Genomic DNA, 27706 nt, shown 5'->3' on the forward strand with positions numbered 1-27706 from the left:
TCAGGGGAAGTCATTGCATTGATAGTTTATGTGGATGATATTATAGTGATAGTGAGTAGACAGCGCACCTACACATACTCAGTAAGAGCTTCTGTTATAAGTGCTTCTTATAACATTGTAATCTTATTATGACCCCAATTGCTTGTAAAATTTGGAAACAATGGAATCCATCAAAACTAAATCTAAAAACAGTTACAAAATTTCTGAGGCACTGGCTTTCAATGAGAGAAATTTCTAAAATAGCTACCGAGCACTTTCGGATATCCCTGTTTTACATAATCCATCAAAGAGGAATTCAAGCTTTCAAGGTCAACTGCAAACTTAATATTTACTAAGTATGAAACATTTCCACTTCTTCCGAAACACATCATTCTTGCAAAGTCCATCAATGAAAATGCTATGTGTCCAAGAATAAGTAAAACCATTAAGTTGCATCTCACAACCAATTTCTATGCATTTTTACATTAGCTTAAAAAAAGGCAAGTTAACAAATGTTATTTATAATCACATTAGGCCTAATTCCTTCTAAAATTTTCTCTTGAAAAGACTAAGAACTTCGTTGACTTCTTTATTCTTGCAATACCGTCTGATTAAAGTATTGTAGCAAACAACATTAGGTCCATATCCCTTTCTAGTTAAAACTTCTTCATTTATAAGATTAGTTTTTATGTTGTTTATTAGAGACTATTATTAGAGGTGCGTCACGAGACAACAAAGTCGGATTTGAAGTTCATTAGAGACTATATTTCCAATAATAGATGGAATCAATTAGAAGAGAAAAATTTTTATAGCTATAAGACTTTCTATTCTAATTTGAACGCATCATATTCTGCAGGAGAATTAATGAATATGAGACAGAATCTTGAACTTTTCTCTCAATTTTTGACATCTAATTCTCTTAATTTCTCTATTCAATGATAGTGGATGGATCATTATGTATTATTTAACAGTTTATTGTTATTGATAAATTTCATCTTAATCCTATGAACCACAAATTTTATAAGATAATTTTATAATGTTTAATCACGATGCTCATAAAGCCAAGTTAATTTCAAAGGAATCCATGAATTTAATGTTAAACATTTATAATCAGTGTTTGCTTATTGATTAAAATTTTCTTACATCAATCGAGAACACAACTACTTTTGTAACTTCAATAATGATTAATCAAAATGATTACTATTAATTTAATCTCCTTATAAAAATTATTAAATGCAAAACATTTAACTTTAAGCATGCATAAACTATTACTATATTAAAAGCAAGAAAGACCACAAGAAATTGAAATTATAACGAAATTTCAACAATAATTTTGTTGATAAACAACTTGACCTAAAAGCTTAAGCTGAAAAATGTATTAAGCTCTGTAAGGGCATCTTCACGTGTTAAATAAACCAAGCCCAAATTCAGACAGAAAGACCAACCCAAATATAGCAGGATGTAATACATGAGAGATTCAAATCATGACCTCTACTTAAATATATTGTGTGTAATTTTTGTCGTAAGCTCGAAATGGTAGCCCGAAAATCAGTAGATCGACATGATCTCAAGGTATGGAATCTTGAAGTTTGACTCAACATAACCTCGTCACGATCCGTCAATATAGTGTTCAATAGACTAAGCGATAAGCCTTATCTCGAACACTTGGGAGAGATAAAACGAATCAATATCTGCGCGACCCAGCGCGCAATCACAAAATCACAAAATCGTACTAAGTCTGATGGCAATCCTGGATTTTCTCTACTTCCTTTGGTGTAAACTTTTATAAATACCCCTTCCAAATATGGAAAGGGTTAGCAAATTCCAAATATGAGAACTCATGGGCGTGAAGTTAGAAGACAAGCTAATTCTAGGAGGCGACATGGCAAAGAGCCCATGGGGAACAAGTAATAATGGTCGTCAGGGGAATCTCGCACTTAGTACATAAAAGAAACAAAAATGAAACATAATTCATAGATCACTTAAACCCTCCAAGTACTCGTTTAAAATTAGAAGGAATATTATACAAATACATGGGACAACGTTTAATCCTATTCATGGGGATTATGTAAAATTCCATTTGAAAGAAAGTGAAACAATTAGATCTTTTCGAAGATTGGTACTAATTGATCTAACTCTACAAAGCGAAAACCTCATTCTCGATTCTACGAGAAATTTTATGAAATCAACCATAGATCATGAAGAGTCTAAGTGAAACAAAAATCATATGAGATATGGATACTCATTCAAAACAGACAATAAAATGAAAATATGTGTGCGGAAAATTTAATCGGGTGAGCATACAAATGATATTTTCATATTCTTCCTCAGACATTTTCGAGACCAAGACATTTTTTCACATTTTCCACAAGCATAGATGCAAGGCCATTGCTGTCAGTACACAAACTCAATAGTGCTCTAGTGGTCCATCTTTCTACATTAGGATTTCATCTATGACAAATAGTAAAATGGACTCTCCGCTAGAATAGAATCAATAGGTACAGAAAAGTAAAGAACCTAACGTTGCACTGTGAGTATTCAATGTTATTTTAGACCAAGAATAGACCACGAACCCATAATAGTTTTCATCATCTTGTTGGATCCGACACCATTGGTCATTTGTCACATAAAAAGGAACGATTCCATCTAATTGGCTAAAATTTCTCTGAATCTTGGGGTAAGGTATTGAGGCTATCCTCATCACAAATTGGATGAAATATGTTCCATAGGAAACATATAGAACTTTACCCTTTTGAATAAAATAGGTATAAACTTTGACATATCTGGAGGAAATTTACAAGAAGGGTACTATATAGATTGATCTCATAGCACATATATTTTTCGTCCTCAAACAGGTATCTTTTTTCAAACTGTGTTTATAGAAACATATTAAGGCAAAACCTTACGTTTTTTTAAGAGAGAAGTTGTCAATCATGTGCTATTCTAGTTAACATGTAACATGTAACCCCAGGAAAAACCTCACTTCTTAAAGATCATTTCTCTGAACTCATTATTGGACTTCGGCTTCTCATCTTCCACTTCCCCAGCTTTGGATTTGTCGAGGGGACACCAAGTGGCTGACATTCCTTGGCATTGCAAAAGTGTTCCCCCCTTCAGCTGAATGCTATCACTATGTTTATTAGAGTAGAGTGTGGCACTCTAGACCCCTGAAAGTCTGACTACTACTTTGTGCTGCCATTTAACCTAAAGGAGTAAGAAAATAAAAGGTAGAAGTGGAAAACACAAACATGCAAACGTCTATAGACTGCATTGCACACAAACAAACCACACAAGTAATAACAAAGATAAAAGATAATTCCACTTAGCCTACCATGTTCTCCAGAGGCCCATGACCAGCAGAATCCTTCTCTTTTGCTTCAGATTTGATCTTACAATGTTCTTCTTCTTCCAAGAAACATTTTTTGTCTTTCCTACAGCTGTAGAAGGTGTGCATCATCGGCAAAATCCACATATGCGAGGCCCTTCAAAATTAGTATGCAACGGTCCCATACAGATGCTCTACAGTTTAAAGGCAAGCTGGAATATGGGTAATCTGTATGGGACTATGGTTAAGTCTCCTAAGCATATCATTTGCTAGCAAAATGAAAAAATATGCTCTAGACATTAGACTCTTTATACTTGGAAATTAAGCAATTTTACCATAATTATGGAATTCAACCCTTCTGCAGGTTTATTTGAGATTGCATAATCGTCTCTGGCAAGGACATTCATCTTAGAGATTAAAACTAAAATTTCTAGCATCAAACAGGGAGATCGCTCAGTCACGGAGTATGCCAATCTCTTGAAGAATATACGCAAGAGATGGATCATTATCGGTGCATTGAGATAGGTGCAGCGACGATGCGCTGCGTTAAAGAATTTCATTGAAAAAGAATGATAATTCTCCGGTTTAAATGTTGAGTTTGATCAGGTGAGAGTTAGGGTTAGGAAAAGAAGATTTCCTATTGAATGAGACCATCTCTATCACAATGTGAAGAAAGGAAGGGGAGTTATGCTTTACTCTCAACCAGTTAAGGATCACCAAGTTGGGAAAATCCAAGATCAGAACCTAAGTTTAATACTAAAGACATCTGCCTACAATATGCAAATTCAGAAATTCACAGAAAGAGTCTGGTCCTCAACAAGGATAACCTATGTGTAACTACTGCAAAAAGCCTCGCATACCAAAGAGCAATGTTGGAAACTTCATGGAAACCACAAAGTTCTCAGTAGAATAAAGGTCCTAGAGGAGGAACAACGAAGCCAAGCGAATATGACTCAATCTAGAGAGGACAGTCACATGATTCCAGTGGTGAAGAGCAGCATGAATTTAACAAAAAGACATTGGAAGGGAGGTCACTCCTTGATTCATTAGAAAGTCTAAGTAACTGTTCCCTACAATTAGGTAAACTTTATTCCTTATTGCTTTAAGTGCCTCTAGTTAGATTTTTCAAAAAATCCTGGGTTATTGACTCGACGGCAACCGGCCCATAGGAACACAGACCTTTAATCAAACAATTAAATGTCCCGGTATTTGGGCTAAAACCCAACTTCAAAATCGCCCCAAAAACCGCATAACCATCAGAAACCCTTTCAATATTACAGAAGCAATTGATCAAAATATTCAAAGATATAAAATCTGGAGACAACCCAGTTGAATTCAACAGCTTATATAGCGAAATCACTTCATAATAATGCTTCTTCTTAGCTAGTGCACTAAACAAAGTAGTGAATGATGAAATTGGCGAAAGGGGTTTCGAATTAATCATGTAATAAAAAAAGTACAATGCTTCATTCAGAGTAAAGCTACCTGATCGACAATTTTCTTTGAGGAATTTAGCAAGCGAGGATCGTTCAAGGGGTTTTTTAAAAGAATACGAAACTTCATTTTTGGAGCTTGAAGATGTGAGGTTGTGTAAGTGAGCTAACAAAAATAAAACATTAACTTTCGTAGATGGGTTTTGAGAGATTGAAGACGAACGAAATGGGGATCTGAATCTCAAAGCTATGTATGAAGAGTGTTTTTGTGGGTCGTTTTTTCTGAAGTTCATTGCAAAAGGCAAATGTATTAAAGAGAAATGTTTTGACAAATTTCACAAACAACCTTTAAGGTTTTCAAAATTGTAAACTTATGTCTAAGTATTAGACCTGGCAAAACAGGTCCGGACCCGCGGGTTGGACCGTACCCGGGTAAAAAATATAGGGTACGGGTCTAATTTATTAAACTCGTTTTTTAGACCTGTACCCGTACCCGACCCAAAAACACAGGGTTTATATGGGTGAACCCGTGGGCACCCGTATTTGCAATAATGAATTTTTTTGAATCCCTAATTTTTTCACACAGCAATCACGCACTCACGCTTCTCACTCTCTCAATCTCATCTCATCTCTGATCTCTCACATCTCTGATCTCTCACTCTCATCTCATCTCTGATCTTCAATGCTTTGTGTTTTTGTTTTTGGTTTATTTCTTCTCTCTTTTTAACTCTAACTATAGCAACCACAACCACAACCACAAGCTTGCTTTTTTCTCTGCCATGGAGATTTTGTGTTTTGTGACACTTCAATCATTTTAAACCCCATCAGTTTTTCTCTGTTTCACCTTTCCATTGTTTTGTACCATTTAACTTTTCTTTATACTGGTAAAGTATATGTCTTTCTTTTCTCTCTCTCTCTTTCAGACTTTCACTCACACTTGAACACATAATCACTTGGGCTATAGTTTCTTCTTTTAGTTACTGAAAACTGAAAAGCCTTATCCTTCTCTTTATAATNCTTCATTCAGAGTAAGGCTACCTGATCGACAATTTTCTTCGAGGAATTTAGCAAGCGAGGATCGTTCAAGGGGTTTTTTAAAAGAATACGAAACTTCATTTTTGGAGCTTGAAGATGTGAGGTTGTGTAAGTGAGCTAACAAAAATAAAACATTAACTTTCGAAGATGGGTTTTGAGAGATTGAGTACGAACGAAATGGGGATCTGAATCTTAAAGCCATGTATGAAGAGTGTTTTTGTGGGTCGTTTTTTCCGAAGTAAGGTCATTGCAAAAGGCAAATGTATTAAAGAGAAATGTTTTGACAAATTTCACAAACAACCTTTAAGGTTTTCAAAATTGTAAACTTATGTCAAGTATCGATCTTTCCTATTCAAACCACCTTTATGATTTCAAAAATTTTTCACTTCAAGGTTAAAAATGTAAATCCACATTTAGGTGTTTTTCGATTTGAAGTGGTTTTCTACTAAATCCAAAATTATCTAGTTGATCAAACAAACCAATTTATATAAGTATTCAATTTTACCTTTTTTAATAAAATTATAAGATTTAAATAAATCATGTTATTGAACTTTGCATTTAATTTATAATGATATATAAATTTTTTTTTTCTATTTGTTCTTCAAACTTTTAAATATGCCAAAATCAATATTTCACATAATCGAATGTGATATAATAAAAATTCAAGGGATATTGTTTTTTACTTTTTAGAAGTTACATGAATAATGTTTTATTATCATGTTAATAAGATTATTACGTTAATTATATTGCTGAAATATCTATATTACTGAAATAATAGTACGTATAGTTTAATATAATTACTAGTTTTGTATTATACAATAGAATTATATTGACAGTCTTGAGGTTTAATATAATAAAAATAATCAAATTCATAAAATAGTAAAAATCTCTACTGTTAAATTATAAGGGTTAAAATAATAGAATCAAGGCAATTTAATAAATATTTATTAATTTTATAAATATATTTTCTAGCGGACTAATAGTTTATTAATAACGAGGGAAATTTTTTTATTTGAAAAGTCTTAATTGAATTTCCATAACTATAGTGAAGCACAAAGGAGTTGACTTGATGTCCTTAACACTTAATGATACTATTGTAATGTTCTACATTACCTTATCCACAACGTGCACTATACATTAACATATATGATCAACACATATCAAGTGATTAGACAGTCGCACATACACATATCTCAGTAAAGAGCTTCTGTTATAAATGTGCTTCTTATAACATTGTAATCTATATTATGACCCCAATTGCTTGTAAAATTTGGAAACAATGGAATCCATCAAAACTAAATTCTAAAAACAGTTACAAAATTTCTGAGGCACTAGGCTTTCAATGAGAGAAATTTCTAAAATAGCTACCGAGCACTTTCGGATATCCCTGTTTTACATAATCCATCAAAGAGGGAATTCAAGCTTTCAAGGTCAACTGCAAACTTAATATTTACTAAAGTATGAAACATTTCCACTTCTTCCGAAACACATCATTCTTGCAAAGTCCATCAATGAAAATGCTATGTGTCCAAGAATAAGGTAAAACCATTAAGTTGCATCTCACCAACCAATTTCTATGCATCTTTTACATTAGCTTTAAGAAAAAGGCAAGTTAACAAATTGTTATTTATAATCACATTAGGCCTAATTCCTTCTAAAATTTTCTCTTGATAAAGACTAAGAACTTCGTTGACTTCTTTATTCTTGCAATACCGTCTGATTAAAGTATTGTAGCAAACAACATTAGGTCCATATCCCTTTCTAGTTAAAACTTCTTCATTTATAAGATTAGTTTTTATGTTGTTTATTAGAGACTATTATTAGAGGTGCGTCACGAGACAACAAAGTCGGATTTGAAGTTCATTAGAGACTATATTTCCAATAATAGATGGAATCAATTAGAAGAGAGAAAATTTTTATAGCTATAAGACTTTTCTATTCTAATTTTTGAACGCATCATATTCTGCGAGAGAATTAATGAAATATGAGACAGAATCTTGAACTTTTCTCTCAATTTTTTGACATGCTAATTCTTTCAATTAATTTCTCTTATTCAATGATAGTGGATGGATCATTATGTATTTATTTAACATTCGTTTATTGTTTATTGATTAAATTTTCCATCTTAATCCTATGAACCACAAATTTTATAAGATAATTTTAGTAATGTTTAATCACGATGCTCATAAAAGCCAAGTTAATTTCAAAGGAATCCATGAATTTTAATGTTAAACATTTATAATCAGTGTTTGCTTATTGATTAAAATTTTCTTACATCAATCGAGAACACAACTACTTTTGTAACTTCAATAATGATTAATCAAAATGATTACTATTAATTTAATCTCCTTTATAAAAATATTATTTAAATGCAAAACATTTAACTTTAAGCATGCATAAACTATTACTTATATTAAAAGCAAGAAAGACCACAAGAAATTGAAATTATAACGAAATTTCAACAATAATTTTGTTGATAAACAACTTGACCTAAAAGCTTAAGCTGAAAAATGTATTAAGCTCTGTAAGAGGCATCTTCACGTGTTAAATAAACCAAGCCCAAATTCAGACAGAAAGACCAACCCAAATATAGCAGGATGTAATACATGAGAGATTCAAATCATGACCTCTACTTAAATATCTATTGTGTGTAATTTTTGTCGTAAGCTCGAAATCGGTAGCCCGAAAATCAGTAGATCGACATGATCTCAAGGTCATGGAATCTTGAAGTTTGACTCAACATAACCTCGTCACGACCGTTCAATATAGATGTTCAATAGACTAAGCGATAAGCCTTATCTCGAACATCTTGGGAGAGATAAGAACGAATCAATATCTGCGCGACCCAGCGCGCAATCACTAAAATCACAAAATCGCTTACTAAGTCTGATGGCAATCCTGGATTTCTCTCTACTTCCTTTGGTGTAAACTTTTATAAATACCCCTTCCAAATATGAGAAAGGGGTTAGCAAATTCCAAATATGAGACTCATGGGCGTGAAGTTAGAAGACAAGCTAATTCTAGGAGGCGACATGGCAAAGAGCCCATGGGGGAACAAGTTAATAATGGTCGTCAGGGGGAATCTCGCACTTAGTACATAAAAGAAACAAAAAATGAAACATAATTCATAGATCACTTAAACCCTCTCAAGTACTCGTTTAAAATTAAGAAGGAATATTATACAAATACCATGGGACAACGTTTAATCCTATTCATGGGGATTATGTAAATATTCCATTTTGAAAATAGAAAGTGAAACAATTAGATCTTTTTCGAAGATTGGTACTAATTCATGATCTAACATCTACAAAGCGAAAACCTCATTCTCGATTCTACGAGAAATTTTATGAAATCAACCAATAGAATCATGAAGAGTCTAAGTGAAACAAACATAATCATATGAGATATGGATACTCATTCAAAACAGACAATAAAAATGAAAATATGTGTGCGGAAAATTTAATCGGGTGAGCATACAAATGATATTTTTCATATTCTTCCTCAGACATTTTCGAGACCAAAGACATTTTTTCACATTTTCCACAAGCATGAGATGCAAGGCCATTGCTGTTTCAGTACACAAACTCAATAGTGCTCTAGTGGTCCATCTTTCTACATTAGGATTTTCATCTATGACAAATAGTAAAATGGACTCTCCGCTAGAATAGAATCAATAGGTACAGAAAAGTAAAGAACCTAACAGTTGCACTGTGAGTATTCAATGTTATTTTAGACCAAGAATAGACCACGAACCCATAATAGTTTTCATCATCTTGTTGGATCCGACACCATTGGTCATTTGTCACATAAAAAGGAACTTGATTCCCATCTAATTGGCTAAAATTTCTCTGAATCTTGGGGTAAGGTATTGAGGCTATCCTCATCACAAATTGGATGAAATATATGTTCCATAGGAAACATATTAGAACTTTACCCTTTTGAATAAAATAGGTATAAACTTTGACATATCTGGAGGAAAATTTACAAGAAGGGTACTAATATAGATTGATCTCAATAGCACATATATTTTTCGTCCTCAAACAGGTATCTTTTTTCATAACTGTGTTTATAGAAACATATTAAGGCAAAACCTTACGTTTTTTATAAGAGAGAAGTTTGTCAATCACTGTGCTATTCTAGTTAACATGTAACATGTAACCCCAGGAACAAACCTCACTTCTTAAAGATCATTTCTCTGAACTCATTATTGGACTTCGGCTTCTCATCTTCCACTTCCCCAGCTTTTGGATTTGTCGAGGGGACACCAAGTGGCCTGACATTCCTTGGCATTGCAAAAGTGTTCCTCCCCTTCAGCTGAATGCTATCACTATGTTTATTAGCAGTAGAGTGTGGCACTCTAGACCCCCTGAAAGTCTGACTACTACTTTGTGCTGCCATTTAACCTAAAGGAGTAAGAAAATAAAAGGTAGAAGTGGAAAACACAAACATGCAAACGTCTATAGACTGCATTGCACACAAACAAACACACACAAGTAATAACAAAGATAAAAGATAATTCCACTTAGCCTACCATGTTCTCCAGAGGCCCCATGACCAGCAGAATCCTTTCTCTTTTGCTTCAGATTTGATCTTACAATGCTTATCTTCTTCCCAAGAAACATTTTTTTGTTCTTTCCTACAGCTGTAGCAAGGTGTGCATCATCGGCAAAATCCACATATGCGAGGCCCTTCAAAAATTAGTATGCAACGGTCCCATACAGATGCTCTACAGTTTAAAGGCAAGCTGGAATATGGGTAAATCTGTATGGGACTATGGTTAAGTCTCCTAAGCATATCATTTGCTAGCAAAATGAAAAAATATGCTCTTAGACAATTAGACTCTTTATACTTGGAAAATTAAGCAATTTTACCATAATTATGGAATTCAACCCTTCTGCAGGTTTATTTGAGATTGCATAATCGTCTCTGGCAAGGACATTCATCTTATGAGATTAAAACTAAAATTTCTAGCATCAAACAGGGAGATCGCTCAGTCACGGAGTATGCCAATCTCTTGAAGAATCTACGGCAAGAGATGGATCATTATCGGTGCATTGAGATGAGGTGCAGCGACGATGCAGCTGCGTTAAAGAATTTCATTGAAAAGGATCGAATTTATAATTTCCTCGCTGGTTTAAATGTTGAGTTTGATCAGGTGAGAGTTCAGGGATTAGGAAAAGAAGATTTACCTTCATTGAATGAGACCATCTCTATCATCAATGTTGAAGAAAGTCGAAGGGGAGTTATGCTTTACTCTCAACCAGTTGAAGGATCACCAATGTTGGGAAAATCCAACGATCAGAACCTGAAGTTTAATACTGAAAAGACATCTGCCTACAATATTGCAAATTCAGAAATTCACAGAATAGAGTCTCGGTCCTCAAACAAGGATAACCTATGGTGTAACTACTGCAAAAAGCCTCGCTATACCAAAGAGCAATGTTGGAAACTTCATGGAAAACCACAAAGTTCTCAGTAGAATAAAGGTCCTAGAGGAGGAACACAGCGAAGCCAAGCGAATATGACTCAATCTAGAGAGGACAGGTCACATGATTCCAGTGGTGAAGAGCAGCATGAATTTAACAAAGAAGACATTGGAAGGCTGAGGTCACTCCTTGATTCATTAGAAAAGTCTACAGGTAACTGTTCCCTAGCAAATTCAGGTAAACTTTATTCCTTATATGCTTTAAGTGCCTCTAGTTCAGATTTTTCAAAATCCTTGGTTATTGACTCCGTGGCAACCGACCATATGACCCATTTTTCACACATATTTCTCACATACCATCCCTGTCCTAGCAACCGAAAAGTATCTATCGCTGATGGATCTCTGGCCACTGTTGCTGGCCAGGGAGACATTATTCTAAGTCCATCCATAACTCTTAATAATGTACTACATGTACCTAAGTTATCTACAAATCTTGTGTCTATTCACCAACTTATAACAGATTTAAACTGCAATGTGGTGTTTTCTCTTATCTCTTGTACATTTCAGGACCAAGTTACAAAGAGGATGATTGGACATGCTAAGGTGAAACAAGGTCTTTATTATCTTGAGTTACCCAATAGCCAAGTGAACGATAGGAATGGACCACCTTTCTCTTTCTTGTCCAGCAACCCTCATTCCAATAATGACCAAATTTGGCTTCATCATCTTAGACTTGGACACCCTTCCTTTAGTATTCTTCGTGTTATGTTTCCATCCTTGTTTAAGAATGTTAATGTAAATGAGTTTTACTGTGATGTTTGTGAATTTGCTAAACATCGACGTGTCTCCTTTCCTTTGAGTAATAAAAGAACTACGGTTCCTTTTTCCTTAATCCACAGTGATATTTGGGATCCATCTCGAGTTCCCAACATCTCCCGGGCTCGTTGGTTTGTCTCGTTCATTGATGATTGCACTCGGGTTCATGGGTTTATTTGCTAAAACAAAAATCTGATGTGAGCACCATCTTTCCTATTTTTCATAAAATGGTCAAAACTCAATTCAATGTTGGAATTAAGAGGTTGAGAACAGATAATGCTAGAGACTATTTTAATCAAACTTTATCTCCATATCTTCAAAAAGAGGGAATTATTCACGAATCTTTATATGTGGACACACCCCAACAAAATGGGGTTGCCGAAAGAAAAAATGGTCATCTTTTAGCCTCTGTTCGTGCTCTTTTGTTTCGAAAGAATGTTCCAAAAACTTTTTGGGGAGAAGCTGCCCTCAATGCAGCTCATCTAATAAATCGTATCCCATCTTGGGTCCTTGACTTTAAAAGTCCAATGGAAGTGTTATCTCAGTATTTTCCAGATTTCAATATGTCAACTAAGTTAGCCCCTAAAGTTTCCGGATGTGTTTGTTTTGTTCATGTTCACTCTCATGGTCAAAACAAGCTTGATCCTAGAGCTGTCAAGTGTGTCTTTATAGGATATTCCCCTACTCAGAAAGGATACAAATGCTTCAATCCTACCACTAGAAAAACTTATGTGTCTACTGATATCACATTTGCTGAACCAGAAAATTATTTTTCTAATCCTTATCTTCACGGGGAGACATCATCTATGGAAGATAAGGATTTGTTTTTGAGGGACCATCCATGTTAGTCAAAACATTTCCCATGCAAATTGAACCCAATCCTGAAACTGAAATTGAACACATATCTGCAACCATTTCTGAAGTCGAGCCTATTGAGTCATCTATCGAATCATCTCCTAATCCTTCTAAAGAACCATCAAATCCTACACTCACACAGCCAGTACAGGTTTACTCAAGAAGAATAAAGCCTGTGATCAATCCTGTGCAAGTTCAAGAAACCGAATCGTCACTTGGGAATGAGGTAAGTCCTTCTACTAGAGCATCACCTACTGTTCTTGATTTGGATCTGCCCATAGCCACAAGAAAGGATGTTAGAAAGTGCACAGAACACCCTTTATCACAGTTTGTGTCCTTTAAAAAATTATCAGCCCCACATAAAAGCTTCCTTACTCATCTAAACACTATAGCCAGCCCACAAACCTTATCTGAGGCACTTGGCAAAGAGGAATGGAAGCATGCAATGAGAGTAGAAATGGAGGCCTTGGAGAAGAACAAAACATGGGAACTAGTGGAATTACCAACTGGTAAGAGACCGGTAGGATGCAAATGGGTCTTCACAGTGAAATATAAGTCGGTTGGATCCAATGAGAGGTATAAAGCGAGACTAGTAGCCAAGGGGTATACACAAACCTATGAAGTGGATTATCAGGAGACATTTGCACCAATGGCGAAAATGAAAACAATAAGGGTGTTATTATCTCTTGCAGCAAATTATGATTGGACTTTACAACAGTTCGATGTGAAAAATGCCTTTTTACATGGAGATCTTGAGGAGGAAATATACAATATGGAAGTTCCGCCTGGCTTTGGCATAAATAGAGTGTGTAGATTGAAAAAGGCATTGTATGGGCTCAAACAATCTCCTCAGGCATGGTTCGGAAGGTTCACTAAAGCAATGTTAAATATGAAGTACAAACAGAGTCAGGGTGATCATACATTGTTTATCAAGCATTCTGCTTCAGGGGGAGTCACTGCGTTGATGGTTTATGTGGATGATATTATAGTGACTGGAAATGATCCAAATGAAAAGGAAGCTCTTCAGAAATATTTAGCAAAAGAATTCGAAATTAAGGACCTTGGGAAGTTAAAGTACTTCTTAGGAATAAAAGTTGCTCGGTCCAAGGAAGGAATCTTTATTTCACAGCAAAAATATGTTCTTGATTTGCTAGAAGAAACAGGTAAACTCGGTTGTAGACCATCAGACACGCCTATTGAGCCAAATCATAGACTAGGAGAGTCTATGGAAGGAAAACCAGCTGACAAAGGCGTGTACCAACGACTTGTTGGGAGGTTAATCTACCTGTCACACACACGGCCTGACATTGCATATGCCGTGAGTGTTGTAAGTCAGTTTATGCAAAACCCTATGGATGTCCATCTCCATGCAGTATACCGAATATTGCAATATTTGAAAAGTAGTCCAGGAAAAGGGATTCTCTTTAGAAAAAGCACAAATATGGAACTAGAAGCCTACACAGATGCTGATTATGCTGGCTCTGTTACTGACGATCAACATTTGGGTTTTGTACCTTTCTTGGTGGAAATTTGGTAACCTAGAGGAGTGAGAAACAACTGGTGGTAGCAAGATCTAGTGCAGAGGCAGAATTTCGTTCGATGGCACAAGGTATTTTTGAGTTGTTATGGCTCAAGATTATCCTAGAGGACTTGAAGATTAAATGGAAGAACCCAATAAAGCTTTATTGTGACAATAAGTCTGCAATAAACATAGCTCATAACCCAGTTCAGCATGACAGAACTAAACATGTGGAAGTTGACAAACATTTCATAAAGGAAAAGCTTGAGAGCGGATTAATTTGCACTTCCTACATTTCTACAGAGGGTCAATTAGCAGACGTTTTAACTAAAGGATTGACAAGTTCCGCATTTCAAAGGATTATAAGCAAGCTAGGGATGGAAAATATCTACTCCCCACTTTGAGGGGGAGTGTTGGAAATTCAAATTTAATTGAAATCCCAGGATTCTTGTATTTAGCAATAATTATAGGGATAGCAGTAATATAGGGAGTAATTATAATCAATTAGCTGTAAATTAGTAGTTAATTGTTTCATGATTTCTGGGGATTAACTTCCTAGAATAACAATTCATTACTGTATAAATTCTTTGTATTTAGTCATGTTTAATAAGAATTAAGAATTCCATAATTCTCTTCAGAAAGCTTTATCGGAGAAACATGATGAAAGAGATTACCATGAACCAAGCGTGAGCAATATCTATTGTCCGAGCTGTTGGTGTAATAAAAACAGTGTCACATCCCTACGGATTTCAATCGAATAAATCCCATCAATTAACCCCATATGACTGCATCAAAAAAGTAAAAAATAGAGGAGCAGCCTTTTGAGTAATAGAGACGAAGACAATCACCTAATTTGTCTGATAATCATACAGACTACTGTGTTTACAGCAGCAAACAGCTGTTTATACTACTCAAAAGTGAAACATGATGCAATGCAAATCCAAGCTTCAAACCATTAAATTAAAACTTTTCATTCAAGACTTAAAGACAATTAAAAATACCATTTCTTTAAGAGAGAGAGAGAATCATCATTTTGACGACCACTCAAAATATACACTAGTGTCATAGGCCAAAACTTCATGGCATAATTATAAAACTAAAATGAAAATAACATGCTCATTAGTTTTGGAAAGAAAACTTTCAACGATAGTGAACTAAATGCCCCACCCGTCAAGAAGTTTCTGAAAGTGCTCAGAAGAACAAAGAATATGATACATATATGGCTAAAGTACCNCCCAATACTATTTTTAGCCATTGGATCAACACTCCCTGACATGATGACAGTTAGACTATTGGACATGTTAATGCTAATTAAACTGCAATTGTAAGGGGAGAAGAAGAAAAGGATATCATAAGGCACTAATCCACGATGTCTATGGCTAACAATGATGTTCAATGTAAAGCTATTAAATTTCACCTGTTTGAAGATCATGTAAAATTTCAATTTCCTAAACTGCCCTTGACATTTAGACAATGTGATAATTGGTGCTACACAAAACCAGCAATGGGTGAGCATGGGTAAAACTTAGACCTGGATTCGGCAGGTACCCAAACCACCGGTTCCAGGTAGGAATCGGAACCGACCCTCACAAAGTAGGCTTCAGTTCTAGAAAATTGGAATTGAGAATTCCCAAGTCTGGTTCTAGTTCCTGAAGTGCTAGAACCGGGGACCAGAACCAAAACCTACATTCGGGTACCCTACTGCGAACCAATTTAGGAACTGAGGGTGTATGTGTTAATTCTGTGAAATTCTAGGGGTGTATTTTTCATTTTTTTAAATTGATAGAGGGTCATTTAATTTTATAGGGTACCCGGGAAAGGAACCTGAACCTGTATTTCTGGTTCCGGTTCCTAGCAATTTCAATGAATACCCAGAACTGCTCACCCCTAACTAGCATGAACAAATGATATGGAAGAAGTGAATAAAACAAACGCAGGAAGTAAGAGGTTGATAGGAATTGAGCTAAGCAGTGGACCTTTGATAGGAATTGAGCTGGGCAATGGTCCTTTTGTAGGCTTTGGGTACAACTCTCCTTGGAAAACCAACTTGCCAAGGGAGGGTGTCCGACTCCTTATAAACCGCATGCCCACTATTTTTTCTTTCAATATGGGATCTTAACATAGGTCTAAAATCACTCTAGAATGTTTGATAGTGCAATGAGGATCAATGAGCATGGTAGAAATCTCCAAATTAATTAAGTAGAGATTTACGAAGGAAAATCTACTACTTCAAGTAGAGCTGAAAGGTGGTTTAATGTTTAAGTAATATTTCCCCGAGTACTCGACACCTCAGAACATTATGAAGGCACTGATGAGGTTTATCCTTGGATACAAGAGCAGCAATTTTAAAATGGAGGGGCAGCATCATGTAAACAAAAGAAATTCAACAGATAAAGAACTTAACTAAAATAAAATATGCACATAATAATTCAATAATAAAATATGCATATCATAAAGAACAAAGTGAAATAAGGCTCACCTCAGGATTCCTTGAAACGAAAAACATATCACCATCAAAATCCCCCCCTGCTATCTCATCTGCCACAGACCGTGGACCTTTGCAAGGAAAGAATATAGCATACTTAGCATTTCCAACAATGTCATCCAATTCTTTCACGTGTTTAGCCTTCAAGACATGGATATCTCCAAAATGTAAACCAGGATTGCGATAAACTAAAACCTTCTCCCAAGAAACTTGGCCATCATTCCTATATTACAGACAAACTTAAATGAGCACTTGCGACTTGATGCAATCTAATCAAAACATCACAAACTTTCTTTACTTGCCTAGGTCAAGATAAAACATGGATAAATCTTGGGGAAGAGAAAAAAAAAAAAAGATGTGAACTATAAGGAAACACATAAAATCTATCAACTATTGGAACTGTCTGTATGCGGACACCAATTATTCTGATATGTGCACAAAAAAGTGTGAGGGGCATTTACAGAACAGCCCCTCCTCTTCCCTTCCATCCTTTTAAGACAAATCAATTGAAACAAGGGACTGCAAGTAACTTCTGACTCCCAAAGACAGCCTAAAACAACTAAAAATAGCAGATAAAACATAACAAATATAGTAAAGATCCAATATAAGGTCTAAGGAACTCTAGTTTAGACAGTAACAATTATAATTGCATCAAAGAATGCCCTAAGCAGTCCATATAACGAAATGGCAGGCTTTGAGTCAAACAGAAGTGTGCCATGAACATACGTACAGTATGATGCAAACTTCATCACTCTTCAGGATTCCAGTAGGGTCGACTGTCCCCATTAAGTAATAACTTTCAGTTACAGGAAGCTTTCCACCTTGAAGACCCTTTTTTTCCTCCTTCAGAAGTATAGACAGACGATACTTCAAATATGGTTCATCAAGACAAATCCCAGATAAAATCATTCTCGCCACAATGAATTCATCCATCCCTCCATAGTTTAGGGAAACTGCATTCGTAGAAAAACAGCTTAAAAAGTCCACTTGAAGGAGTGAAAGGAATTAGGAAAAGCTAAGGACACAGCAGAAAGGAGTTAATGGGACAAAAAGAATCGACATGTGCCTCAATGTCTAGAAAGATTGTGGCAGGGAAATTTTTTTTATAACAGAATGCTAAACAACCCTTAAGAAGATGCCAAAATAAGAAAAAAAAAATATGGTCAATAATTACATATATGATCTAAAAGAAAGAAACTGCCAGGGCAAAAAGAGTTATTGCAAACAAACAGTGGCATTGCTTATGGGAAAACTACCTTTTAAGGCATTCCGTTTATTGGAGAAGACACTGTGCGCATCTTCCAAAGCATTTCTCACTATATCCACAAAAAAGCTTTCTGGGACCCCTCCATAGTTAAGCAATGCAATTAAATGCCTAGATAGAGACGGCTTTCCTGGTTGCTTGCTGGAATATGAAAGGTAAGTTACAAATCTTAACCAAAAACATAGGAAAACCAGCAGGACATCTGACTTCCTCACAATATGTACATTAGGCTGCATTAAGCCTTTCATAATCATGCTTGAAAACCCAAATTAGTAACACCAGTGTAGGCAAACTTTATCCAATGTTTATACTTCACATTTAAATGAACCAGATTCAGACTACTTCTGTCTAAGTTATCAATTCAAACCAACAATTGAAACTTTGCTTTAAAACCAATTATGGCAATTGAATTTTATGATTTTCATTGGAAAACAGGCTCAACGATTGTATGCTTTTCTGAAAAACATATATATCATGGTGTTGAAAATTCAGATTTAATTGAAATCCCAAGATTCTTGTATTTAGCAATAATTATAGGGATAACAATAATCATAGGGAGTAATTATAATCAATATTAGTAGTTAATTGTTTCATGATTTCAGGGGATTAACTTCCTAGAATAACAATTCATTACTGTATAAATTCTTTGTATTTAGTCATGTTTAATAAAAATTAAGAATTTCATAGTTCTCTTCATAGTATCAAAGCTTTAGGCTCTTTTCTGGGATTAGAAATCTCATCCTACAGGCATTCATTGCCAAGATCCTTTGTGCCCTGCTTGTATCCTATATTTTTCTTATTCTTTTTCTGTTTAGCCTTCATTGCTAAAATATGTCTTCCACAACCGAGAAAACCATTACCTCCCAGTCTGAAGCAGTGACTCTTAATCAAACAACAAGAGAGCTACCTACTATTCAATCTGCTTACAAAAATTTCTCACATACCATCCCTGTCCTAGCAACTAAAAAGTATCTATCGCTGATGGATCTCTGGCCACTGTTGCTGGCCAAGGAGACATTATTCTGAGTCCATCCATGACTCTTAAAAATGTACTACATGTACCTAAGTTATCTACAAATTTTGTGTCTATTCATCAACTTACAAAAGATTTAAACTGCAGTGTGGTGTTTTCTCTTATTTCTGATACATTTTAGGACCAAGTTACGAAGAGGATGATTGGACATGCTAAGGTGAGACAAGGTCTTTATTATCTAGAGTTACCTAACAGCCAAGCGAACGATGGGAATAGACCACCTTTCCCTTTCTTGTCCAACAACCCTCATTCCAATAATGACCAAATCTAGCTTCATCATCTTAGACTTAGACACTCTTCCTTTAGTATTCTTTGTGTTATGTTTCCATCCTTGTTTAAGAATGTTAATGTAAACGAGTTTTACAGTGATGTTTGTGAATTTGCTAAACATCAACGTGTCTCCTTTCCTTTGAGTAATAAAAGAACTACGGTTCCTTTTTCTTTAATCTACAGTGATATTTGAGGTCCATATTGAGTTCCCAACATCTCCGAGGCTCGTTGGTTTGTCTCGTTCATTGATGATTGCACTCGAGTTTCATGGGTTTACTTGCTAAAACAAAAATCTGATGTGAGCACCATCTTTCCTATTTTTCATAAAGTGGTCAAAACTCAATTCAATGTTGGAATTAAGAGGTTGAGAACAAATAATGCTAGAGACTATTTCAATCAAACTTTATCTCCATATCTTCAAAAAGAGGGAATTATTCATGAATTTTCGTGTGTGGACACACCCCAACAAAATGGAGTTGCCGAAAGAAAAAATGGTCATCTTTTAGCCTCTGTCCGTGCTCTTTTGTTTCAAAAGAATGTTCCAAAAACTTTTTGGGGAGAAGCTACCCACTGCCCCATCTAATAAATTGTATCCCGTCCTAGGTCCTTGACTTTAAAAGTCCAATGGAAGTGTTATCTCAGTATTTTCCAAATTTCAATATGTCCACTAAGTTAGCCCTTAAAGTTTTCGAATGTGTGCTTTGTTCATGTTCACTCTCATGGTCGGAACAAGGTTGATCCTATATCTATCAAGTGTGTCTTTAAAGGATATTCCTCTACTCAGAAAGGATACAAATGCTTCAATCCTACCACTAGAAAAACTTATGTGTCTGCTGATGTCACATTTGCTGAACCAGAAAGTTATTTTTCTAATCCTTATATTCAGGGGGAGACATCATCTATGGAAGATAAGGATTTGTTTTTGAGAGAACCATCCATGTTAGTCAAAACATCTCCCATGCTAATTGAACACAATCCTGAAACTGAAACTGAACACATATCTGCACCCATTTCTAAAGTCGAGCCTATTGAGTCGTCTATTGAATCATTTCCTAATCCTTCTATAGAACCATCAAACCCTACACTCACACAGCCAGTATAGGTTTACTCAAGAAGAATAAAGCCCGTGATCAATCCTGTGCAAGTTCAAGAAACCAAATTGTCACTTGGGAATGAGGTAAGTCCTTCTACTAGAGTATCACCTACTGTTCTTGATTTGGATCTACCCATAGCCACAAGAAAAGGTGTTAGAAAGTGCACAGAGCACCCTTTATCCCAAACTGTGTCCTTTAAAAAGTTATCAGCCCCACATAAAAACTTCCTTACTCATCTAAACACTATAGCCACCCCACAAACCTTATCTGAGGCACTTGGTAAAAAGGAATGGAAGCATGCAATGAGAGTAGAAATGGAGGCCTTGGAGAAGAACAAAACATGCGAACTAGTGGAATTAACAACTAGTAAGAGACCAGTAGGATGCAAATGGGTCTTCACAGTGAAATATAAGTCGGATGGATCCATTGAGAGGTATAAAGCGAGACTAGTAGCCAAGGGGTATACACAAACCTATGGAGTGGATTATCAGGAGACATTTGCACCAGTGGCGAAGATGAATACAATAAGGGTGTTGTTATCTCTTGCAGCAAATTATGATTGGACTTTACTGCAGTTCGATGTGAAAAATGCCTTTTTACATGGAGATCTTGAGGAGAAAATTTATATGGAAGTTCTGCTTGGCTTTGACATAAATCTAGGCAAAAACAGAGTGTGTAGATTGAAAAAGGCATTGTATGGGCTCAAAAAATCTCCTCGGGCATGGTTCGGAAGATTCACTAAAGCAATGTTAAATATGAAGTACAAACAGAGTCAGGGTGATCATACATTGTTTATCAAGCATTCTGCTTCAGGGAGAGTCATTGCGTTGATAGTTTATGTGGATGATATTATAGTGACTAGAAATGATCCAAATGAAAAGGAAGCTCTTCAGAAATATTTAGCAAAAGAATTTGAAATCAAGGACCTTGGGAAGTTAAATTATTTCTTAGGAATAGAAGTAGCTTGGTCCAAGGAAGGAATCTTTATTTCATAGTAGAAATAAGTTCTTGATTTGCTAGAAGAAACAGGTAAACTCGGTTGTAGACCATCAGACACGCCTATTGAGCCAAATCATAGACTAGTAGAGTCTATGGAAGGAAAACCAGCTGACAAAGGCATGTACCAACGACTTGTTGGGAGGTTAATCTACTTGTCACACACACGGCCTGACATTGCATATGCGGTGAGTGTGGTAAGTCAGTTCATGCAAAACCCTATAGATGTCCATCTCCATGCAGTATACCGAATATTGCAATATTTGAAAAGCAATCTAGGAAAAGGGATTCTCTTCAGAAAAAGCACAAATATGGAACTAGAAGCCTACACAAATGCTGATTATGTTGGCTTTGTTATTGACAGAAGATCAAACATCTGGGTTGTGTACCTTTCTTGGTGGAAATTTGGTAACCTGGAGGAGTCAGAAACAACCGGTGGTAGCAAGATCTAGTGCTGAGGCAGAATTTCGTTCGATGGCAAAAGGTATTTGTGAGTTGTTATGGCTCAAGATTATCCTAGAGGACTTGATTAAATGGAAGAACCCAATAAAGCTTTATTGTGACAATAAGTCTGCAATAAACATAGCTCATAACCCAGTTTAGCATGACAAAACTAAATATGTGGAAGTTGACAGACATTTCATAAAGGAAAAGCTTGAAAGTGGATTAATTTGCACTCCCTACATTTCTACAGAGGGTCAATTAGCAGACGTTTTAACTAAAGAATTGACAAGTTCCGCATTTCAAAGGATTATAAGCAAGCTAGGGATGGAAAATATCTACTTCCCAGCTTGAGGGGGAGTGTTGGAAATTCAGATTTAATTGAAATCCCAGGATTCTTGTATTTAGAAATAATTATAGGGATAGCAGTAATCATAGGGATTAATTATAATCAATTAGTTGTTAATTAGTTGTTAATTGTTTCATGATGTATGGGGATTAACTTCCTTGAATAACAATTCATTACTGTATAAATTCTTTGTATTTAGTCATGTTTAATAAGAATTAAGAATTCCATAATTCTCTTCACATGGCAGTAGTGATACATACAAAATGAAAATAATATGAAATAAAAGTAGAATGAAGAGTACCTTGTATTGACTATTTCCAATGAATTGCTTGTCTGAGTACCAGACAGATTTGGATCTGCCTCAACTTTAATCATTGAAGGTCTGATCTGAATAGTTTGAGAAGGAAGCTGCAAAATTCAGAAATGATAACAGCATAATTTCGTCAAAGTAGTACAACAATGAAAAAAACTCTAGTCATAACTAAGAGCTCAATCATTCATAGCTGATGATAGGATATTCAATAAAAGCAAAATCTTGCTTATCAAAACAAATGTTACAAACTTTTATCTGGAAGTAATGAGAATAGTTTATTAAAGGTCATATGAACCCTTCAAAAACACCAAATATTTGAAGATCCCCAATCACAAAATGAAAATACAATCCACATATGATTTTGGATGACCAAATACATTGTAGATAGTGATCAGTCTATCAAAAAACTTCAATATGATAATTAACATCATAAACCTGTGATTCATACCTTTCTTAATCATGAATTGACATTTTAACTACACAAGGGTCATGTTTTACTTTCGGTTTTAATTCTTAACCCAAATTAAAACATTTAAATCCAGTAGAAATACCCTAGATGTACAATCCATTTCAGGAAAGACATTTTTGCTAAAAAAGATACAAATGCTAAGGTCCACAAATTGTACAGGCCTGTAGATCGATGGATTTAAGTCTAATTTCATCACTTCGGACTGTTTTCATCAAAGGCGCCCTCAAAAGCAAGTTTGTTTTAATTGAGTTTAGCTCAATTATAACTTTGAACATTTATCTTTAAGGAAGAATGATGAGACCAGGATGATGCGGGTGTAGGATAGCAAGTAGTGGATAGAAAGGAAGCTGGCAGGAAGTTTCCAATATTAGTAGTATGTTAAGGATGGTTTTAGGTTGGGACAGGCAGCAATTGTTGGTTGGGACAGCAAAGGAATTTAGTTATGGAGAGAGAGCTGGAGGATAAAAAGAGAGAGAGAGAGCAAGACTGGTTTTACACAGAGAAGAAAATAGGAAAAAAAAGGGGGAGGAGCTAGCCCTCGAAGTCTAGCAATATTTTTCTTGTTTTGAGTCTTGTTGTTCTTTTGATTGTTGTGTCGTTCCTTTTGGGTTACTTTTGTTGCCATTGTTATCTGTGTTGCTGAATATCAATAGAGAATTCCATCATCTTTTCTTGTTTCTTGGTTGTGGAGTTGTTACTGTTTCATTGTTTGGTTGAATATTGGAAGGGGCTCTATCAAAGAACAATAAAAATAAACAAAGATATAAGAGTTTCAATGAGAAGTTCATATGAGCTTTTCCATTACCAGCTTTCAACTAACTTAATCTACATCACTAACAGGGCCAAAAAACTGATTCTAATATATTGCTTGTTAGTTTATACAATAAGTGTAAGATTTTGTTAATTATTTACTTATTCTTCACTTAGTAACACATAAGATCAAGACCTAGTCCATTCCCATATATTCTTACTACTTGAGCTAAACCCGAAGAGCATGTATGTATTAGAAAATTATATAGGAACTAAACTCAATCCCTCAAACAATTATCAATACAAAAAATGGAATTAAAGCACTAATATTCTTCTTCTAGAAAAGCAAAATGGCACATTTATACCTTCTTGTTCACCAGCAGAGTTCCTTTGACAGCACGACCTTTGTGGAAGAGACGGACCTGCATTAGCAAAGGCTAGAAACAAGGAAAAGAGAAAAAATAACATATTCTAAGTTCTACAGTGAACATTGGAAATAAATTATATAACTAGTCTTTTTTTTTTTTAAAAAAATAAAATAAGTGATACACGTACTGGTACCCCACTGTGAGATTCTTGCTGATCCCCCTCACAAAACTTCCCTTCAAATTCTTTCCCATTAGCAAATCTCTAATGACATTGAAAATACTGCAAATCAATAGACAAGTCTTGCATGCATAAGATTAACAGAAACATATAAAAGTGCCACCTATAAGTTAAATTCAGTTGGCACATGGTCATTGTGGCAATATATACTTGCTGGGCTATTGCACCGGCTATCTAAAGTATTAGTTCTAATTTCTCAATCAGCAGAAATTGCATCAGTACACAAAGAAATCAACATCAAGGCCTGACTTACAAGTTTATCGACAAAATTATATAGATATATAAATTAGCAGAAAAATGGCTGATAATTCTAAATATAACAAAAGCATTTCAAACATAAATGCTCGTAAAACTTATATTCGGGTTGATATTTTACATTCATTGCAAAATCTTCTATGAGTAATCAGGTACCTAATTCATTGCAGATCAAGCTCCAAATTACAAACCTCAATGCTGTCATCATTTTTGCACTTCCCTTTAAAGATATTATTTGGGCATTTCAGAGCCAAGTCCTCTGATATAAAACCAGTTCCATCTGTATGTATAAGAAGCTTCCCATCTTTATAGACAGGATTGTCATCTTGATCCTGCAAATGGGTTTAAGAAAAAGAAAAAGAAAAAGTTGTGTGAGCAAACAAATAGACCTATACTTAGTCTATTGTCTTCCAAGTTTATTGAAGGCAGGCAATATATATGAATAGAGAATTAAACTACAGATCATACATAGCAAGGTATATCTTCAATTGTCTCAACATTTACTTTCGAAAAATCCAACTCCAACTTCATAGTCTTGGACAAAATTAGAGAAAGCCTGAAATCTCAACAGAGAAAATTAAATTCTATTATCTAGAGAACACACTTATATTGGGTCCTAAAAGGCTTACGTATTACCGTGACATATAGTTTGCCATATTTGAAACAGTGTGAACGTGCATAAATAAGGCTCTAGCTTCACAGACTGTTTTTCCAGATAAAATATAACGTTGACCATTGTCAATGGTTGCATCAGATTCCAAGCGCACAAAATAACACTTGACAGTTGATGATGTTGGGTCCTTCTTCTTTTCTTCTTTTCCTCCATCTTTAAACACTGATCAGTAACCATATTGACATAGAAAAAAAAATTATTCAATGATTTTTACCACTCACTAAACAATTTCACAATTATTTATAGTAAAAGTGAAAATAACAGCACAAACATTAGCGCAATGACAAGACTCACCAAAAAACCGGTAGCGACGCAGACCAACAAGGATCCCTTCTCTTCCAATCTTTCTGTATACATCATAATGGCTAGTAGAACTGTCTTCTTCGAACTTGACCATGAGAACGTTGTCATCTCCCAGTTCTCTTTGTAAGTGAGTTTTTGTTTGATTTAGATAAGGGCCCTGAAATTATTATTTTTATTTAAAAAAAAAAAAAAATGATATATCTAATCTTCAGTTTTCTTTAAAAAAGAATTGAAAGATGTTAAATAGGATTCTGTTGATAAATAATAATATGAGCAGTAAATCTGAGGATCTAACGAAAATTATATGAGAGATGATTATTAATATTAGTCACTGAGGCGATGTGTGGAGTTCAGAGAATTAATACAGGTCCATCTTCTGCAAGATAAGAATAAGTACATAAATAAAAACTAGGCCAGCAATAAGCCCCAGAATGAACTGAAATCAAGGAAGCTGAACTGCAGTATGAGACTTGCAATTCAAAAAATTCCAATTATATTGATATAGCACATATAAACGGTCTTTTAGAATTCTAGAATTATGTCTCATAAACATAGCACAGATATCACAACCCGTGATCTAGATTCAGCTTAATATTGTGTGCCTCAATATTGAGCAGTAACCTAAGTAGACTTAGCAAACCAGTAGACCAGAAATTCAAGTTCTCTGTTTTTATATTCAAAAACACTTCCATTCTCATAGAAGTAGTCACAGTTAGTGTCATAACGACAAATATGCATGGATATGATCAATAGGACAAACGAACCTTGAAAGTATAACTGCCATCAGGGGATACATGACAATGATAGATGTGTGTTTTTCCAGAATCCCAGACACTGCATAAGAATACAACAAGCTAATCAGCCATGCATTTGATGCAAAGAAGGGAGCACCCATATCCAAGAAACAAAAATTGATGGAAAGCCATTTATATCTCAACAAATCAAACAACTCAATTTCCTATCCCGCAATTCGAAGAACAAAGCAGATTTTATTAACATTCTGTAGATAATAATTATATAAGAGAGAGAGAGAGAGAGAGAGAGAAGGTAAGGCATTACCAAGAATATGATATGGGCAGTCGGTCTTTCTGGTCCATATCATTTCCGAAAGCTTTCCAAAGCTCCAACTCAAATCTGACCATTGATAAATCTTTCAGCTCCAGAATTTTATCAGCAGTCATTGCGTCTTCCAATTTTTTCCTGTTAAAATAAAACAATAATGAAAAAAAGAAAGCAGGTAAAGATTTGAAAACCAAGAGCAGTAACTTACTTCCCGATGTAACTTAAAATAAGAAAAGCCTTCCTGAACTCCAATTCTCCCAACGCAACGTACTGAGGAATCAATGCTCGGTTACCTTCGATGCGTGAACTCGTACTCGAACTCAAAGGGGAGCCTCTTGGGGGCTCCGGAACTGGAGGGTGACTCACACCATCATTTGGGCCTAAAAAAATTATTAAACACTCAAAATCAAAATCCAACTACTTAAAATAACAAATTGGACAAAAATAAAAAAATAAAAAGGAAAGTAGCTGAGAACCTTGAGAACGATTCATGAAACGGACGACACTGACGGGGCTCCGATTTTGAGAGTGTGAGGGAGAAAGACAGAGGCGTTTCTGGGGGGAACCGTTTGTGTTGTTGTGGCGTTGGTTGATCAAGTACTTTATGAAGCCACTAAACGAATAACGAATTGTCTGGCCGGCGATTGTACGGAGAACATTGAGAGCTTCTTCTTCGCCGAGAGAAGCGAGTGCGTGTCTTGCTTCGGCATCAGGTGGCTGTTTTTTCTGGTTCGTACAGATTTCGTGTATCAACTGCTCTACAGAATGCGGAACAGGAACTTGTGCATTCGAATCGCTCATTTTCAAAGTAGAACACTAGAATGTCACTCCAAAGTTTTTTCAAATTTGCAATGCAACTGAATATGGTTTCCCGCTATTTAAAACTGTGGTGAGTGGTGACTGGTGAGTGATGAAGGAAGCTCAAGAGGAAGACTCCGTTGGCGCACTCTAGTTTG

At 35.4% G+C, this 27706-nt stretch overlaps 1 protein-coding gene across 1 annotated transcript; it reads right to left on the bottom strand.

Annotated features, from left to right (window-relative positions):
* Window positions 1-16836: 16836 nt before the first annotated feature.
* Window positions 16837-27634, bottom strand: LOC116114492 (probable RNA-dependent RNA polymerase 5). The gene is made up of 14 exons (XM_031400637.1): window positions 27227-27634; window positions 26959-27130; window positions 26748-26888; window positions 26453-26522; window positions 25680-25845; window positions 25349-25547; window positions 25181-25268; window positions 24904-25044; window positions 24407-24481; window positions 24217-24288; window positions 22621-22727; window positions 18129-18277; window positions 17603-17825; window positions 16837-17095 (listed from the first exon to the last, which is right to left on the bottom strand). The coding sequence occupies exons 1-14, from the start codon at window positions 27549-27551 to the stop codon at window positions 16837-16839; spliced, it is 2187 nt and encodes a 728-aa protein (XP_031256497.1). The 5' UTR covers window positions 27552-27634.
* Between the last annotated feature and the right edge of the window lie 72 nt (window positions 27635-27706).

Source organism: Pistacia vera, unplaced genomic scaffold (genome assembly GCF_008641045.1).
Source record: "Pistacia vera cultivar Batoury unplaced genomic scaffold, PisVer_v2 Contig710, whole genome shotgun sequence".
In the NCBI taxonomy this organism is placed as follows: Eukaryota; Viridiplantae; Streptophyta; class Magnoliopsida; order Sapindales; family Anacardiaceae; genus Pistacia; species Pistacia vera.

Coding starts and splice junctions, on each gene's coding strand:
- LOC116114492 (XM_031400637.1), bottom strand. CDS start 27,551: ATGAGCGATTCGAATGCACAAGTTCCTGTTCCGCATTCTGTAGAGCAG. Junction 25,548..25,679: donor GCGTCGCTACCGGTTTTTTG/GTGAGTCTTGTC, acceptor GTTACTGATCAG/TGTTTAAAGATGGAGGAAAA. Junction 17,826..18,128: donor TAAACGGAATGCCTTAAAAG/GTAGTTTTCCCA, acceptor CTACGAATGCAG/TTTCCCTAAACTATGGAGGG.